The sequence below is a fragment of the Oncorhynchus keta genome, chromosome 10, assembly GCF_023373465.1.
Source record: "Oncorhynchus keta strain PuntledgeMale-10-30-2019 chromosome 10, Oket_V2, whole genome shotgun sequence".
Lineage (NCBI taxonomy): Eukaryota > Metazoa > Chordata > Actinopteri > Salmoniformes > Salmonidae > Oncorhynchus > Oncorhynchus keta.
This window is the reverse complement of record NC_068430.1, coordinates 58,716,094-58,734,661: the sequence shown is the minus strand read 5'-3', so window position 1 is coordinate 58,734,661 and position 18,568 is coordinate 58,716,094. Positions and strand designations below refer to the sequence as shown.

Genomic DNA, 18,568 nt, shown 5'->3' with positions numbered 1-18,568 from the left:
TGAACATAGCCTCCTGTCATAAACACTTCTTCCCCGTCCACTGAGTGGCTCATGGTTTAATACGACAATGGATTTGGCCCTTTTGAAGCGGATGTGGGTGGCTCTTAAAAGAGCCTTTGGGTTCAAGTCGGGATGTTGACGTTCCGAGAAGAGTGCGTTTAACCGCCGAAACCGTACAGGGTGCGTCCCTGGCGTTTCAGAGCGTAGACCACGTCCATGGCCGTAACGGTCTTCCTCTTGGCGTGCTCGGTGTAGGTGACGGCGTCACGGATCACGTTCTCAAGGAACACCTTCAGGACACCGCGGGTCTCCTCGTAGATCAGCCCGGAGATACGCTTCACGCCGCCACGGCGAGCCAGACGGCGAATGGCGGGCTTGGTGATTCCCTGGATGTTATCGCGGAGAACCTTACGGTGACGCTTGGCGCCTCCTTTTCCGAGTCCCTTGCCGCCTTTACCTCTTCCAGACATTGTGTGTTCGCTAGCTGAGTTCAAGTGAATTAATGACGTAATTTTTCCTGCTTGGTGCTCTTATTATCTGCGTTTGGTGGACCTGATTGAAGCCAGTGGCACAGAAAGCGCGCTTTTGCCTGGCCTCTGCTGCAAAGGGGAGGGCGTTAGTTCTAGGGAACTATGGAGGAAGAAGAAATGAAAGCTACTTACATGTGCGGGAAACACACTCAAATACTGAGCTATGTTGAACACAAGGCCCAACTGTGACAACTGGGGGATCCACTACTAATCTGTGTCCCACTCTTCACATTGATTGCTGTTGTTGTTGTTGTTGTTGTTGTTGTTGTTGTTGTTGTTGCACCTCATTCAACTCTTTCAATCAGCTGTGCCTCTCCAGGGCTACAACACAAATGGCTACTCTACCCCTGCCTGGAGTTGGGAAACACTGAACTAGTAGGATTCAACCCACTGCAGTTGCCAGTCACACCTAATAGAGATAGGCGTAAAAAAACTCTAATAGTGTCACAAGTACAAAGGAGAAACGACAAATACAAACAAATACACAAGGAATGCCACAAATCCTAAGGGGTCCGATATGTCACCTCAGCAGTCATGTAGCTCTTGAAGGCCATGTAATAACATCATTCTTCGTTTTCTTCCCTAGACAGGATCCAGGTGGCCATGGGAAGGGTGGTGATACCTCTGCAAGCTGAAACGCTGTAAAACATTCCTCAGACACCCACCCAACACACACACACAATAAAGGGATCGTTTTCCTATGCGTACAGAGGTGATAGGCATGTGCAAATATTGTATGGTACTTTTTTCAAAAACCAATAACATAGCCTTATATTATGGAAATAGTGGTATGAGGCCAGATAGCCTCAGATGTTGCATCGAATGATCTCAACAGGTCATTTCAAAGGGGACAAATGAGGCCCAAGGGCACATACTGGCGATTGATCAATCAGTGCAGTTGATTCACATCTCAGATGTGACTAGGTTTCATCTTACAACTTATTGTTGCCATAATTGTCTCTTACCTCTACTTAGTGGCTGCCGGCCTTCAACTTGCTGGGATGCAGCTAGTGTCATCAAAGCACAAAGAATAGCAAGTTAGAAGAAATAGGTTAAGGTTACGAAAAGGCTTAGGCTTAACCCAAATGTCACGTCCGTTCGTAGCTCTACTCCGTGTAGGCACAACAAGTCATCACACAGAGAGAGAGCACACTTGAAGCACAACTGCACTGCCTGGAAGGCCGCAACGGACTGAATAGGAATCACTCAAACAGCATGCTAACTACATTCCGCTTTATGATGTCACAGTCAGCCCCTCGGAACACTGGTCCTCAACAATCTCAAACACCTTGGATACCCAAGCCAAACATTCTCTAACCAGTCACATTCACAAATCAACCAGGGAGAAGAAGGCTGCCAGGAATTGAATGCTGAAAAGCTAACCTTCTTCACAGAGCAACATCATAGGACTGGGAGTTTGTGTTCAACAGCAGGTTAGACTCTGTCACTTGTTCCCTTCAACTGCTTGCGTTCCCCTATTAACAAGGGCTTACTTCTTCTATAGGCTACAGTGCAGATACTTCACATGCAGAGTACTTCACATGCAGAGTACAACAACAAATAACAGAGGGCCTGTTACCACACCCTATAGGCTAGGAGTTGAACTTGGACCACAATTTTGTAATTAGCCTGCAGCATAAATTACACCTCCCTAACGGGGACATAAAGTGGAAATGGAGTTGCGACACATAGAAGAAAAGTCCTAATCAAATAGCCACATTTTTTTCCCTTTTTTTAATCTTCTCACCTTTATTTAATTAACCAGGTAGGCAAGTTGAGAACAACTTCTCATTTACAATTGCGACCTGGCCAAGATAAAGCAAAGCAGTTCGACACATACTACGACACAGACTTACACATGGAGTAAAACAAACATACAGTCAATAATACAGTATAAACAACTCTATATACGATGTGAGCAAATGAGGTGAGATAGGGGAGGTAAAGGCAAAAAAAGGCCATGGTGGCAAAGTAAATACAATATAGCAAGTCAAACACTGGAATTGTACATTTGCAATGGAAGAAATGTGCAAAGTAGAAATAAAAATAATGGGGTGCATAGGAGCAAAATAAATTCATTAAATACAGTAGGGAAAGAGCTAGTTGTTTGGCCTAAACTATAGGTGGGCTATGTACAGGTGCAGTAATCTGTAAGATGCTCTGACAGTTGGTGCTTAAAGCTAGTGAGGGAGATAAGTGTTTCCAGTTTCAGAGATTTTTGGACTTCCTTCCAGTCATTGGCAGCAGAGACCTGGAAGGAGATGCGGCCAAAGAAAGAATTGGGTTTGGGGGTGACTAGAGAGATATACATACACCTGTTTAGCAGAAATGCTTGTGTTAACGAGCTCCAACAGCACAGTCAAGTCTAACAAGTAAGATCGAACCATGTTCCAACATTCCACACAATACACCCAAATGGAATTGGAATACATCAAAATATGGACGAGCAATGTCAGACCGTCCGTAGACTAACATGAGCTATGCAAACGACCTCCACGTTAGGAATGTGCCCAGTGGTATCTAACAAAAACACACACCTCCGTGGAACCCACATGGCAAGACAGGAAGGAAGACATGCAGAAGTGCTCATGAAGAGGACATGAAGAAGACCGGAATCATCTCCAATCAAGTGAACAATGTCAAAGGAGTAGGTCAAGTCATATAGATAGGGAGACATTTCACCGCCACCCGCTGTACCACAAGTCATTTTTCCAACACTGGCTCATCATTCAAGCCACATAGGAAGGGATCTTAACACCCACCACCTGCTGGATCAGAAGTGCCACTCACAATGGCCACACAGAGCATTTCTCCCTCAAACCTGATGCAATTGTCACAACAAGTACGTGGTCAAATGTCACTATTACTTCATTTGACTGCTCTTAAATCATATTCACTTAACCCTTTTGTTCACCTGCTGATGTTCTGCTGGTTTGTCTCTTGCAGATTTGGACATCATGTGAATGTATGTTTTTCTCAAGTATCAAAAGAGGGTAAGTTACATTGACCTACTTTATGAAAAACGGAATGCTACTTTTCTCTCTAGCCTACTGCACTCTTTATCTGTAAGCTCTGGATGCCATTACCCCATGTAGCCTATAGAACTTTATCTCGACGACCACATTTTACACCAATGCACCCCGAGAATCGGTTGATGGTCGGGAATCAAGTGGATGATTCTGGGACCAATTATAGGAGGGGCTCTGTTGGATGAGGGGTGTACTGAACTGTGCCTATAGCATGTCAAGTATCCCTCCAACGGGAAATAGGCGTTGCCAAATGGCCAGGGGCGCTGTCTTTTTCAGCACCACGGAGCTCCGCTATTACCTGTCTCATGACTGAAGATGCAACGGCAGACAATTCCCGCTCTTTGGTCCGGCAATGACACACTTTAGCCGTGTCATTGCTGCATTTAACTGGCAGCCTGTATTTAGGGCATTTACTTTGTCTTATCATTTCGAATCCTCAGCAAATATTCTTTTAAAAATGAGCTAAATCCCACATCAGAAGTCGACTTCAAATCACGCCAAAGACACACGACTCTACTCAACGGGAGTCAGTACTATCAAATATTCTGCACAGTGAAGGTGTCATGTGCTGAGCCATTTAGTTCCTTATGAAGCCTATTTACGAAGCCAATGCAGCAATCAACACGTACCTGCCTGCATTGGTGATTGCTATTTTGTAACTGGTCAACTACTAATAGGGCAATCATCCCGGCTGCTTGTGTCCTGTTTCGTAACAGCTCTTTTGCAAGCCCTTGATGATTATTACATCGATTGATTCCTGCTGTCCTGATACCTTTTCTCTTAAGGGATCTCGGATCTAGTCTAAAGGACTAACAATGGGTATGGCATTGGAATATTCAATCGCACACTGATTTCATCCCACTAAATAGATTCCTTTCATCTCTCCATGTATTCCACCATATCGAAACAACTTACCTATGCACTCACACAAACAAGCACAGAAGGGCGACTTAATAATATCACGTCTAATTTGGTGGCCTACAACATTGCCTGTACCTTCAACCAAAACGTTGGTACCACTTTTTTTCGACCACCTTTCACTTGCGCTGGACAGAGATATATCATTTTACTTTCAATAGCTTAGTCAGTCGCATGAATTATGGGGTGCGCACAGCTAACGTTGTAATGATCGGATCAAAACATGGATTTTTTTTTGCCATCCAGGAATGTCACATGGCCCAGAAATGATTGAATGGCCATTTTCACAATGGAATAGACAGACTCTAGCATGTTACATTCCAAGAGCAATTGGAATCGAAAAATACAACTTGCCCCACTTGGGGAGCCGAGGACCGAGTTTGGGAAACGCTGGCCTGAAGATCAAATACCAATAGGGAGCCACTATGACGTGCTGACACGCTGACAGTAACCGCGTTTAACCACAAGATGGCCTCCGTGCTCCACGGTAAACTTTTCCCCTCTCATCAGTGGCACTGCAACATGGGACTTTCAAAGTCAGTTGTTTGCCCTATATCATTACTATCACTTATTACTGCTAGTGTATTTTCCCCTCTTCTACTCTAGGCATACATCTAATCACATATAGAGAGCGTTACTGAAACGACTCAAGTCAGTTAAGAACCAACTCTTATTTACAATCACGGCCGGTGGTGATACAGCCTGGAATCGAACCACGGTCTGTAGGGACTCGAGAGCAGGGAACACGGTGGGAAAGGGGCGTGTACAAATGGAACAAATGTGCCTTTTTGACTGAAATATGGAGGTGGCTCTTAAAAGAGCCTTTGGGGGATTTTGGAGATCAGGTCATCGTTTATGCGCGCTCTCCACGAATACGACGGGCCAGCTGGATGTCCTTGGGCATGATGGTCACCCTCTTGGCGTGGATGGCGCACAGGTTGGTGTCCTCGAACAGGCCGACCAGGTAAGCCTCGCTTGCCTCCTGCAGGGCCATCACTGCGGAACTCTGGAAGCGCAGGTCGGTCTTAAAGTCCTGGGCAATTTCTCGCACCAGGCGCTGGAAAGGCAGTTTGCGGATCAGCAGCTCAGTGGACTTCTGGTAACGACGGATGCTCTAGAGCCACGGTGCCGGGCCTGTAACGGTGAGGCTTCTTCACGCCGCCGGTGGCCGGGCGCTCTTGCGTGCAGCCTTGGTGGCGAGCTGCTTCCTGGGTGCTTTGCCACCGGTGGATTTGCGAGCGGTTTGCTTGGTTCTGGCCATGGCGCTAGCTAGCTTCCTTCTTTCACAGTCGGAGTATAGCCTCCAAATGCCTATGTGAAGTTTATAAAGCCGGCAGCGGCGTCTGCTGATTGGTCACCATCTCCGCACCGCCCTGATTGGCCCGTTGCGGAGGCCTCCTCCGCCACCCATTGGACGGGACGCTCGGCCTCTCCGTGCCACCCCAAAACGCAACCCCCCCCCCCTCGCCGAGGCGCGCTTGGGTCTTTTGTTAGGGCCGCGAGCAACGTTACACTTTACGCGCAATAATGCTCTCATTTTAGCCTAGTAGTTGTTATTCTTCATTTAGGCCTCATGTGGGCACTTGATACTGTGCCGTGTATATGTATCTAACAAACACGCCAAATAGTTGGCCAGCCATAGAAAGGACACTTTGCGCTTTGCTGAGCTAGGTGGTTGGCTCTTAAAAGAGCCTTTGGGGGTTGAGTAGTCAAGTTGCAGCCGCACCAGCGATTTTACTTGGCTTTGACGGCCTTCTCAGTCTTCTTGGGGAGCAGCACTGCCTGGATGTTGGGCAGAACACCACCCTGAGCGATGGTCACGCCGCCAAGCAGTTTGTTCAGCTCCTCGTCGTTACGGACTGCCAGCTGCAGGTGACGGGGGATGATACGAGTCTTCTTGTTGTCACGGGCAGCGTTTCCGGCCAACTCCAGGATCTCAGCAGTCAGGTACTCGAGCACTGCGGCCAGGTAGACTGGTGCGCCAGCGCCCACACGCTCGGCGTAGTTGCCTTTGCGCAGCAGCCTGTGCACACGGCCCACGGGGAACTGGAGCCCGGCACGGGATGAACGTGTCTTTGCCTTCGCCCTGGCCTTGCCTCCGGTTTTGCCTCTTCCGCTCATATTGGTAGCTTCAGTATGTCACAGAAAGTCTGAATGGGAGCCGCTGGCGACCTCGAGAGCCTTACTTATACCTCGCCACAAAAGGCATCGATTGGCCACCGGACCGGTGTGGCCTTATCCAATTGGAGTGAGGGAGGGACAGACAGTCCTAAGCCCGCCCCCACCCACCCGCCCGCAGGCATGCAGGCAGGCAGGCAGCAGAGTGACAAGGGCTAGGCCACTCTGTTTCCCTCCGACTTTTGTTACTTTTTCTCGTTGGCGGGAGCGCCAAAGTGACAACTCAAATCACTGAAACATGTATCAATCAAATCGAGAGTGGCTCATAATACAAATGGCTGCTGTCCAACCCACTATAGTATGTATTCTTATTATTATCACGATCAATGTGACATGTGAATTCTAACACATATCACAACAATGTTGACAGGTGAGGGTGCTGCACTCTTGAGTGACAAATGTAAAGCCATTTAGCCACTCGAAAATGTGGTGCGTAAAAGTCATTCATTTCATTTCTTTTGCACCACGGGTAGGTAGGTAGGTAGGACATACATGGAATGACATGCACTTTTATGGAAAGAGGTGGGTGGCTCTTAAAAGAGCCTTTTGTGGTAACAACATGTGTCGAGTAGAAAGAACACTGTTTGTAATAGGTTTACTTCTTCTTGGGGGCTGCCTTCTTGGCCTTGGCTGCCTTGGGCTTGGCGGCTTTGGGCTTCGCTGCCTTGGTAGCCTTCTTGGGGCTCTTGGCCGCTTTCTTGGCCGCTGCGGCGGGCTTCTTCACCTTCTTTGGGCTCTTGGCGGCCTTTTTGGGTGTAGCGGGCTTCTTGGCCTTCTTGGGGGACTTCTTTGCGGCCACGGCCTTCTTGGCTGCTACCTTCTTGGGCTTCTTGGCAGCGGCGGGCTTCTTGGCGGCCACCTTCTTAGCTTTGGGGGCTGCGGCTTTCTTGGCGGGCTTCTTTGCCTCGACGGCCTTCTTGTTGAGCTTGAAGGAGCCAGAGGCACCGGTGCCCTTGGTCTGGACCAGGGTGCCCTTGGTGACGAGGCTCTTGACGGCGATCTTGACACGGGAGTTGTTCTTCTCCACGTCGTAGCCGCCTGCCGCCAGAGACTTCTTGAGCGCGGCCAGGGACACGCCGCTCCTCTCCTTGGAGGCGGACACCGCCTTGACGATGAGCTCGCCTACGCTGGGTCCCGCTTTCTTGGGCTTGGCTGCTGCCTTCTTCTTGGGTGCCTTGGCCGGCGCGGCGGCGGCGGGTGCTGGTGCGACTTCTGCCATGTCTGTCGTTCGGTCCGGTAAACACACACACTTACAACACTACGGTAGTCTGTGAGGAGGAGTACTTTGCTGTAGACGCTGCTCTGCGCTATTGAAGCTCCACACCGTGCAGGGGCTGGCCTTAAACGCGACATGAGAACCATGTAGACTCAAGCCACCCAGCTCGGCTTCTCCGGGCTGGCCAAATGCTCTTTCACTTGTGTTTTCTGGTCGCCAATATCGGGCCAAAAGTCACCGACGGAGCCGTGTTTTTGGCCCAAAAGCGAACGGCCCAGCGAGCAGACTTGTGTCCGTTCAGAATAAAGTCATGTGGGCTGCAGAAGCCCCGTGCATTTTGCTGCGACTCGCTCAAAACCTCACCGTTCGACTGTCGGGTGGAGCGGTGCGCACTGCTTTTCCTGTGCTATTTGTCTCCTAAATGGCCTAAAAGTGCATCCGATTGCGAGCACCATTGATTGTGGAGTGAGCCGAGATGTCTGGCAAGGGAGTCAAATGGTTTGGCGTCCCCTGATGTGCACCTTGGTGTTTTAAAGGAGAGCTCTTTTGGGGACCTTAAAACACATGCACTTGTGAGGCCTGGCTGAGACTAGTTTCACGTTGTATTCGTCATGTGTCCAGGAGGCACAGGAAATAATACACTGTCCAACGACATGCTTACTTGCACTGTGTGTGTGTGTGTGTGATGTTTTATGAGTCCTTTAGTGGGATTTGGAGCCTGCTCTTTGTGCACAGTGTGTTTTTTCTTGTGCTAGGTAGTCTCTCTCTCTCTCTCTCATCCAGATGAGGTGAGGGCCAAAGTAGTTGAGCTCACCTTGTCTCTGGACTCCGCAGTGTGACTCGTGCCGGTCTTTGTGTCTGTGGGTCTTGGTGTCTGGCTGTGCGGCCGGCGCTATGGAGGCTGGCGCCCCATGTGCTTGTTCGCCCTGATATAGGCCTAGAGAGAGCGATGTGGAGGCGCTTCTCCTCCTCCTCCCTCTTGTACAGGTGGAACGGCAAGTTTCAATAGGTGACTGTTGTTCATGTGTGCAGAGGGTCCCTGCTTCGGCCTAAAGTGATACAGGCTCCAGTCATTGGAGCACGAGTGGAATCCCACTCACTGTGTTCTACTGGCATGCACATATTCCTACCCTGTTCATGTCAGCATTATTTATCCCCCCCCCCCAAAATTGGACACAACACTCTAACATGTCCTCCACACACACACACACACAATGGATTAGCTTTTTTCACTGACAGGGTGGGTGGCTCTTAAAAGAGCCTTTGGGTTACTACAGCACTCCAAATGCGCTGTTTACTTGGAGCTGGTGTACTTGGTCACGGCCTTGGTGCCCTCGGACACTGCGTGCTTGGCCAGCTCTCCGGGGAGCAGCAGGCGCACTGCGGTCTGGATCTCCCTGGAGGTGATGGTGGAACGCTTGTTGTAGTGGGCCAGGCGAGACGACTCTCCGGCGATGCGCTCGAAGATGTCGTTCACGAACGAGTTCATGATTCCCATGGCCTTGGAGGAGATGCCGGTATCGGGGTGGACCTGCTTCAGGACTTTGTACACGTAAATGGCGTAGCTCTCCTTCCTAGACTTTCGGCGCTTCTTGCCGCCTTTCCCTGCGGTCTTGGTGACGGCTTTCTTGGAGCCCTTCTTGGGCGCGGACTTTGCTGGCTCGGGCATGACGCTGATGTCTCGTTGCTTCTCACAAACGAATGAGGGGGCGGAGAGCCCTTTCCCTCTTATGAAGACGAAGCTAAGCTAATTCGCCGGCCCGTGGACACACCCCTGCTTTCTCATAGGCGCCCCTGCCATTTGCCCGGTGGAGCTGAGCGCGCATAAGAGCCTTCCACTCAGAGGCTTGCTTCCCTAACAAAGACCTGTCCCCCTTATTCCATAGCCTATGCTCTGTCACTGGTGGGGAATGGTGTGTTTAAAAAAAAATACCCATGCAATGGCCAGAAATAAAGCCCCCCTTTTTGGACTTGGTGGGGATTTACCAGCCGTGGTGCCTTTATTTCGGGTGTCTCGTAATACGACTGTACGCAAAGCCTGCGCTGAACATAGCCTCCTGTCATGAACACTTCTTCCCCGTCCACTCAGAGTGGCTCATGGTTTAATACGACTGTACTGAACATAGCCTCCTGTCATAAACACTTCTTCCCCGTCCACTGAGAGTGGCTCATGGTTTAATACGACAATGGATTTGGCCCTTTTGAAGCGGATGTGGGTGGCTCTTAAAAGAGCCTTTGGGTTCCAGTCGGGATGTTGACGTTCCGAGAAGAGTGCGTTTAACCGCCGAAACCGTACAGGGTGCGTCCCTGGCGTTTCAGAGCGTAGACCACGTCCATGGCCGTAACGGTCTTCCTCTTGGCGTGCTCGGTGTAGGTGACGGCGTCACGGATCACGTTCTCAAGGAACACCTTCAGGACACCGCGGGTCTCCTCGTAGATCAGCCCGGAGATACGCTTCACGCCGCCACGGCGAGCCAGACGGCGAATGGCGGGCTTGGTGATTCCCTGGATGTTATCGCGGAGAACCTTACGGTGACGCTTGGCGCCTCCTTTTCCGAGTCCCTTGCCGCCTTTACCTCTTCCAGACATTGTGTGTTCGCTAGCTGAGTTCAAGTGAATTAATGACGTAATTTTTCCTGCTTGGTGCTCTTATTATCTGCGTTTGGTGGACCTGATTGAAGCCAGTGGCACAGAAAGCGCGCGCTTTTGCCTGGCCTCTGCTGCAAAGGGGAGGGCGTTAGTTCTAGGGAACTATGGAGGAAGAAGAAATGAAAGCTACTTACATGTGCGGGAAACACACTCAAATACTGAGCTATGTTGAACACAAGGCCCAACTGTGACAACTGGGGGATCCACTACTAATCTGTGTCCCACTCTTCACATTGATTGCTGTTGTTGTTGTTGTTGTTGTTGTTGTTGTTGTTGTTGTTGTTGTTGCACCTCATTCAACTCTTTCAATCAGCTGTGCCTCTCCAGGGCTACAACACAAATGGCTACTCTACCCCTGCCTGGAGTTGGGAAACACTGAACTAGTAGGATTCAACCCACTGCAGTTGCCAGTCACACCTAATAGAGATAGGCGTAAAAAAACTCTAATAGTGTCACAAGTACAAAAGTACAAAGGAGAACATACGAAACAAATACACAAGGAATGCCACAAATCCTAAGGGGTCCGATATGTCACCTCAGCAGTCATGTAGCTCTTGAAGGCCATGTAATAACATCATTCTTCGTTTTCTTCCCTAGACAGGATCCAGGTGGCCATGGGAAGGGTGGTGATACCTCTGCAAGCTGAAACGCTGTAAAACATTCCTCAGACACCCACCCAACACACACACACAATAAAGGGATCGTTTTCCTATGCGTACAGAGGTGATAGGCATGTGCAAATATTGTATGGTACTTTTTTCAAAAACCAATAACATAGCCTTATATTATGGAAATAGTGGTATGAGGCCAGATAGCCTCAGATGTTGCATCGAATGATCTCAACAGGTCATTTCAAAGGGGACAAATGAGGCCCAAGGGCACATACTGGCGATTGATCAATCAGTGCAGTTGATTCACATCTCAGATGTGACTAGGTTTCATCTTACAACTTATTGTTGCCATAATTGTCTCTTACCTCTACTTAGTGGCTGCCGGCCTTCAACTTGCTGGGATGCAGCTAGTGTCATCAAAGCACAAAGAATAGCAAGTTAGAAGAAATAGGTTAAGGTTACGAAAAGGCTTAGGCTTAACCCAAATGTCACGTCCGTTCGTAGCTCTACTCCGTGTAGGCACAACAAGTCATCACACAGAGAGAGAGCACACTTGAAGCACAACTGCACTGCCTGGAAGGCCGCAACGGACTGAATAGGAATCCCTCAAACAGCATGCTAACTACATTCCGCTTTATGATGTCACAGTCAGCCCCTCGGAACACTGGTCCTCAACAATCTCAAACACCTTGGATACCCAAGCCAAACATTCTCTAACCAGTCACATTCACAAATCAACCAGGGAGAAGAAGGCTGCCAGGAATTGAATGCTGAAAAGCTAACCTTCTTCACAGAGCAACATCATAGGACTGGGAGTTTGTGTTCAACAGCAGGTTAGACTCTGTCACTTGTTCCCTTCAACTGCTTGCGTTCCCCTATTAACAAGGGCTTACTTCTTCTATAGGCTACAGTGCAGATACTTCACATGCAGAGTACTTCACATGCAGAGTACAACAACAAATAACAGAGGGCCTGTTACCACACCCTATAGGCTAGGAGTTGAACTTGGACCACAATTTTGTAAATTAGCCTGCAGCATAAATTACACCTCCCTAACGGGGACATAAAGTGGAAATGGAGTTGCGACACATAGAAGAAAAGTCCTAATCAAATAGCCACATTTTTTTCCCTTTTTTTAATCTTCTCACCTTTATTTAATTAACCAGGTAGGCAAGTTGAGAACAACTTCTCATTTACAATTGCGACCTGGCCAAGATAAAGCAAAGCAGTTCGACACATACTACGACACAGACTTACACATGGAGTAAAACAAACATACAGTCAATAATACAGTATAAACAACTCTATATACGATGTGAGCAAATGAGGTGAGATAGGGGAGGTAAAGGCAAAAAAAGGCCATGGTGGCAAAGTAAATACAATATAGCAAGTCAAACACTGGAATTGTACATTTGCAATGGAAGAAATGTGCAAAGTAGAAATAAAAATAATGGGGTGCATAGGAGCAAAATAAATTCATTAAATACAGTAGGGAAAGAGGTAGTTGTTTGGCCTAAACTATAGGTGGGCTATGTACAGGTGCAGTAATCTGTAAGATGCTCTGACAGTTGGTGCTTAAAGCTAGTGAGGGAGATAAGTGTTTCCAGTTTCAGAGATTTTTGGACTTCCTTCCAGTCATTGGCAGCAGAGACCTGGAAGGAGATGCGGCCAAAGAAAGAATTGGGTTTGGGGGTGACTAGAGAGATATACATACACCTGTTTAGCAGAAATGCTTGTGTTAGGGGTATACACCCTGTTTAGCAGAAATGCTTGTGTTAACGAGCTCCAACAGCACAGTCAAGTCTAACAAGTAAGATCGAACCATTTCCAACATTCCACACAATACACCCAAATGGAATTGGAATACATCAAAATATGGACGAGCAATGTCAGACCGTCCGTAGACTAACATGAGCTATGCAAACGACCTCCACGTTAGGAATGTGCCCAGTGGTATCTAACAAAAACACACCTCCGTGGAACCCACATGGCAAGACAGGAAGGAAGACATGCAGAAGTGCTCATGAAGAGGACATGAAGAAGACCGGAATCATCTCCAATCAAGTGAACAATGTCAAAGGAGTAGGTCAAGTCATATAGATAGGGAGACATTTCACCGCCACCCGCTGTACCACAAGTCATTTTTCCAACACTGGCTCATCATTCAAGCCACATAGGAAGGGATCTTAACACCCACCACCTGCTGGATCAGAAGTGCCACTCACAATGGCCACACAGAGCATTTCTCCCTCAAACCTGATGCAATTGTCACAACAAGTACGTGGTCAAATGTCACTATTACTTCATTTGACTGCTCTTAAATCATATTCACTTAACCCTTTTGTTCACCTGCTGATGTTCTGCTGGTTTGTCTCTTGCAGATTTGGACATCATGTGAATGTATGTTTCTCAAGTATCAAAAGAGGGTAAGTTACATTGACCTACTTTATGAAAAACGGAATGCTACTTTTCTCTCTAGCCTACTGCACTCTTTATCTGTAAGCTCTGGATGCCATTACCCCATGTAGCCTATAGAACTTTATCTCGACGACCACATTTTACACCAATGCACCCCGAGAATCGGTTGATGGTCGGGAATCAAGTGGATGATTCTGGGACCAATTATAGGAGGGGGTCTGTTGGATTGAGGGGTGTACTGAACTGTGCCTATAGCATGTCAAGTATCCCTCCAACGGGAAATAGGCGTTGCCAAATGGCCAGGGGCGCTGTCTTTTTCAGCACCACGGAGCTCCGCTATTACCTGTCTCATGACTGAAGATGCAACGGCAGACAATTCCCGCTCTTTGGTCCGGCAATGACACACTTCAGCCGTGTCATTGCTGCATTTAACTGGCAGCCTGTATTTAGGGCCTTTACTTTGTCTTATCATTTAGAATCCTCAGCAAATATTCTTTTAAAAATGAGCTAAATCCCACATCAGAAGTCGACTTCAAATCACGCCAAAGACACACGACTCTACTCAACGGGAGTCAGTACTATCAAATATTCTGCACAGTGAAGGTGTCATGTGCTGAGCCATTTAGTTCCTTATGAAGCCTATTTACGAAGCCAATGCAGCAATCAACACGTACCTGCCTGCATTGGTGATTGCTATTTTGTAACTGGTCAACTACTAATAGGGCAATCATCCCGGCTGCTTGTGTCCTGTTTCGTAACAGCTCTTTTGCAAGCCCTTGATGATTATTACATCGATTGATTCCTGCTGTCCTGATACCTTTTCTCTTAAGGGATCTCGGATCTAGTCTAAAGGACTAACAATGGGTATGGCATTGGAATATTCAATCGCACACTGATTTCATCCCACTAAATAGATTCCTTTCATCTCTCCATGTATTCCACCATATCGAAACAACTTACCTATGCACTCACACAAACAAGCACAGAAGGGCGACTTAATAATATCACGTCTAATTTGGTGGCCTACAACATTGCCTGTACCTTCAACCAAAACGTTGGTACCACTTTTTTTCGACCACCTTTCACTTGCGCTGGACAGAGATATATCATTTTACTTTCAATAGCTTAGTCAGTCGCATGAATTATGGGGTGCGCACAGCTAACGTTGTAATGATCGGATCAAAACATGGATTTTTTTTTGCCATCCAGGAATGTCACATGGCCCAGAAATGATTGAATGGCCATTTTCACAATGGAATAGACAGACTCTAGCATGTTACATTCCAAGAGCAATTGGAATCGAAAAATACAACTTGCCCCACTTGGGGAGCCGAGGACCGAGTTTGGGAAACGCTGGCCTGAAGATCAAATACCAATAGGGAGCCACTATGACGTGCTGACACGCTGACAGTAACCGCGTTTAACCACAAGATGGCCTCCGTGCTCCACGGTAAACTTTTCCCCTCTCATCAGTGGCACTGCAACATGGGACTTTCAAAGTCAGTTGTTTGCCCTATATCATTACTATCACTTATTACTGCTAGTGTATTTTCCCCTTTCTACTCTAGGCATACATCTAATCACATATCAAGAGTGTTTCTGTAAGATTCAGCTACAGAAAGCCAGAGGTGTAGTGTCAGTGTGTCTGCAGAAGACTGTACAACACTGCCTGCAGGGCTGAGGTTACTGGTGTCAGGATTTGGCCAGGGTTGTTCCGGTTTTTGGTCACTAGATGCCCCCATTGTGCCTTTTGACCTTTTGTTTTCCCTTGATCCCCATTATTATTTGCACCTGTGCCTCGTTTCCCCTGATTGTATTTAAACCCTTTGTTTTCCCTCTGTTCTTTGCTCTGTGTTTGTATGTTAGCACCCAGCCCTAGTACTCTGAGAACTCTTGTTGATCCCGGTGGACTCGCTTGTGGAATTCTGTTTTTTTGTTCTTGTTTGTTTGTTTGTTTTTTGAGTATCTTTTGAGGCTTTTTGTGCTTTACCTTTTTTGTCTTGGAGGATTACCTTTGTTCTTGTAGGATTCCTTTTGAGGTTGTGGAGTTACATGTTTTCTTGAAGAACTTCACTTTTTACTTAATTAAATACACCGTCTCAAGTACTGTTGTGTCTGCCTCATCTTCTGGGTTCTGCCGACTATTCGTGGCTCAGTTGGTTAAGTGACTGTTTCTCACTCCGGAGACCCGGGTTCGTAACCGGGTCCTGACAACTGGTCTGTTGGGGATTGAGCTGTATACGTGGTACGTTTCAGACTTGAGAAAGGGAACAGACAGTTTAACTTCAGTCCTTTGATTCTACAGTACTGTAAATGTAATGTATTCTAAATAGATGAAACATCAATCTGAAACCGAGAGTCGATCACCAAACACAGTGGGTGATTCTGAACTTACATTGTCGTTTTCAGGTGACTTTCCGTTTTCTTCAACAGGGCCTGTACAACTCCGAGTTAGAGTTTGTGTGTGTGTGCCCTCACACGTACTGTAAGTTTGGATGTGTGTGTTACTTTGCTGTGCTTAATGTACCTTCACACTTCTCCTCCTGACTCAAACCACCCTGTAGACGTACAGCTCTGTTCTCAAGCTTTCAAGATGCTCTGACTTACACCTTATTTTGTTTGTACAGTTGACATTGAGTGACAAAGTGTTATTGTGCTGAGGGTAACAAATTCTCACCCCAGGTCGGGAAGACGGGTACTGAAGGCATTCTGTTACAAACTCACCTGAGGGCAATAACTTGGACGGTACAAAGGTGATGAGGGAATAGATCCCAGCATCCCTTGAATCCAACATGCCTGCACTGCTCACTGCTCCCATCATCAAATCATCTACAACAGAAACAAAATGAACATGTAATGACAATTTGTGTCTGTACCTGCATGTGTGTAGTTGTGTTAGTATGTGCATTGCTTGATACTTTGTTAGGAACATACATTGACTGTGATCATCCTGTCTGGATGTAGGTCTGTACAACATAAAAGTATACAAGAAGGTTATGGTAAGAACATCCCATCATGGACAATACAGAACTAAAGGTTGATACAATCGTCATCATATTCACAAGGGGAATTCTTACCTCTGAGAATTGTTTATCTGAAAAACAATTCAGGCAATATTATTTGATTGAATATAGCCTACCCTACACAATATGACCAAAATGAGTTGAAAGATTAACCCATGTCAAAGGCAATTACATTAATATGACAAAGGAAAATGTTTGCAAATGATTTTTTAAATGCAGAATCAGAAGTACTCACTGGTCCTCCTGCAGCTGTCAATCCCATCAGGAACACGCCCACTCCAGAAGCCATTGTCATGTTCGTTATAGCGATGAGACCAAGGCGCAGCGTGATGAGAATACATCTTCTTTAATGAAACGAAAAGAAACTTAAACAAACTTACAAAACAACAAAACGAATATGAAGCTATAATAATAGTGCTGACTGACAAAACACAACAAACCACCCCTTGTCACATCCGGACCTAACCAAAATATTAAAAGAGGAGAGAGAATCCTGTAGCACTAACAGATGATGGAACTTGGAATGGAGGAATAACTCACCGAAAAGGAGGATGAAATATAAATGAATATCCTCCTTTTCGGTGAGTTATTCCTCCATTCCAAGTTCCATCATCTGTTAGTGCTACAGGATCCTCTCTCCTCTTTTAATATTTTACTTCAGGAACTCTTTATATATTTCTGTAATAATTGTGGCTTATTCCATTGATCATCTTATTAATTTATTTATTCTTATTAGAATAATAAATTATTCTTAAAAACAGATGACCAGCCATATCAGGGATGAACAACGCCATTTATCAGACATCTACAGACTGTTAGTCTGACTTCACAGAAGATGGTGACTGTGTCAGAGAGGGTTGATTGAATGGAGAAGTTAATGTGGAGCTTGTTCACAGGAAAACCACAGATAGCAGAAACCAGTCTCATACGGAAATTGTGGCTAACATTGCAGAGGAACAGAGGAACATTTCATTTCTCTGTTACTATTTTTGTTGTCTGTAGCTTTTGTCTTTAACAGCTGATATGTTGCATAATTATATGGCTTCAATTACATTTTCAAAACCAACAAACTAACTTGACTGTCTGAGTAAAAGATTTGTCTTTGACATTTTAGTTTTATGTTTTAGTTTTTTAGTTTTTATGTTTTATGTGTCTTCTGTTGTCCATTTACAGTGCATTTATACAGATGCAGTAAATTAGTAAAATGGAGACTGTTCTATAGCAATAACAACTCAATCACACAGCACATAACTACTTACATTCCACAGGCTGATCATTTAATTGTTTTATATACAGTACCATGAATGCACATTTGGACAGCATGGTCAACCAACCAGCAGGTTAGTTTTCTGAGGTGACGAGAGGTGGCTATAATACTGTAGGAGAGGTATCATAGCTATGATACATAGTGAACGTATGCATGTGTTCTCAGTTCTTCATGTGTAGTTTATAACCGGACATACCGTACTATATACATAGAGACCAGAGTGTTTTGATTCTCTCGCGCTCTTTCTTTGTCTCTTACACACACACACCCACAGCACACACACACACACACACACCACACACACACACACACACACACACACACACACACACACACACACACACACACACACACACACACACACACACACACACACACAGATTTACACGAGTAACACCCCAAAAATATGCCGCCTCTCTCATAACACTGCACATGTTGTCTACTAGGTGGACACAGCAGGTGAGGAGACAAACACCACTCTCAAACACAACATCACACTGTCACGATGCAGAGGCAATTAATGTATGAGGACTGTAGCATCATGGGAAATAAGCCCACAAGTAATCATTCAGCATGCTGGACACACATTTAAATTGTTCCTAAATCTTTACTGTACAGCAGAAAGCATTTACTATTACAAATAGTACAGTCCCAAACTGACATACAGTACTATATACATAGAGACCAGAGTGTTTTGATTCTCAGCCAAACAGCCAAACTGATAAAAAA

General features: G+C 46.4%; 3 protein-coding genes, 2 long non-coding RNA genes and 1 pseudogene across 5 annotated transcripts; all 6 read right to left on the bottom strand.

Annotated features, from left to right (window-relative positions):
* Nucleotides 1-97: 97 nt before the first annotated feature.
* On the bottom strand, nt 98-10,969 carry LOC127932265 (uncharacterized; annotated as a pseudogene).
* LOC127932266 (uncharacterized) lies at nt 1,021-3,497 on the bottom strand. The gene is made up of 3 exons (XR_008144679.1): nt 1,914-3,497; nt 1,496-1,537; nt 1,021-1,182 (listed from the first exon to the last, which is right to left on the bottom strand). It is a non-coding gene; the product is annotated as an uncharacterized LOC127932266 (long non-coding RNA).
* On the bottom strand, nt 5,744-6,626 carry LOC127932262 (histone H2A). The gene has a single exon (XM_052527394.1). The coding sequence runs from the start codon at nt 6,596-6,598 to the stop codon at nt 6,212-6,214; it is 387 nt and encodes a 128-aa protein (XP_052383354.1). The 5' UTR covers nt 6,599-6,626; the 3' UTR covers nt 5,744-6,211.
* On the bottom strand, nt 6,787-7,981 carry LOC127932257 (histone H1). The gene has a single exon (XM_052527387.1). The coding sequence runs from the start codon at nt 7,872-7,874 to the stop codon at nt 7,251-7,253; it is 624 nt and encodes a 207-aa protein (XP_052383347.1). The 5' UTR covers nt 7,875-7,981; the 3' UTR covers nt 6,787-7,250.
* LOC127932263 (histone H2B) lies at nt 9,116-9,609 on the bottom strand. The gene has a single exon (XM_052527395.1). It carries the CDS (start codon nt 9,538-9,540, stop codon nt 9,166-9,168), a length of 375 nt encoding a protein of 124 aa, XP_052383355.1. The 5' UTR covers nt 9,541-9,609; the 3' UTR covers nt 9,116-9,165.
* A 52-nt stretch (nt 10,970-11,021) lies between the features above and the next one.
* LOC127932268 (uncharacterized) lies at nt 11,022-12,145 on the bottom strand. Its single transcript, XR_008144681.1, has 3 exons — nt 11,915-12,145; nt 11,497-11,538; nt 11,022-11,183 (listed from the first exon to the last, which is right to left on the bottom strand). It is a non-coding gene; the product is annotated as an uncharacterized LOC127932268 (long non-coding RNA).
* Nucleotides 12,146-18,568: the final 6,423 nt, after the last annotated feature.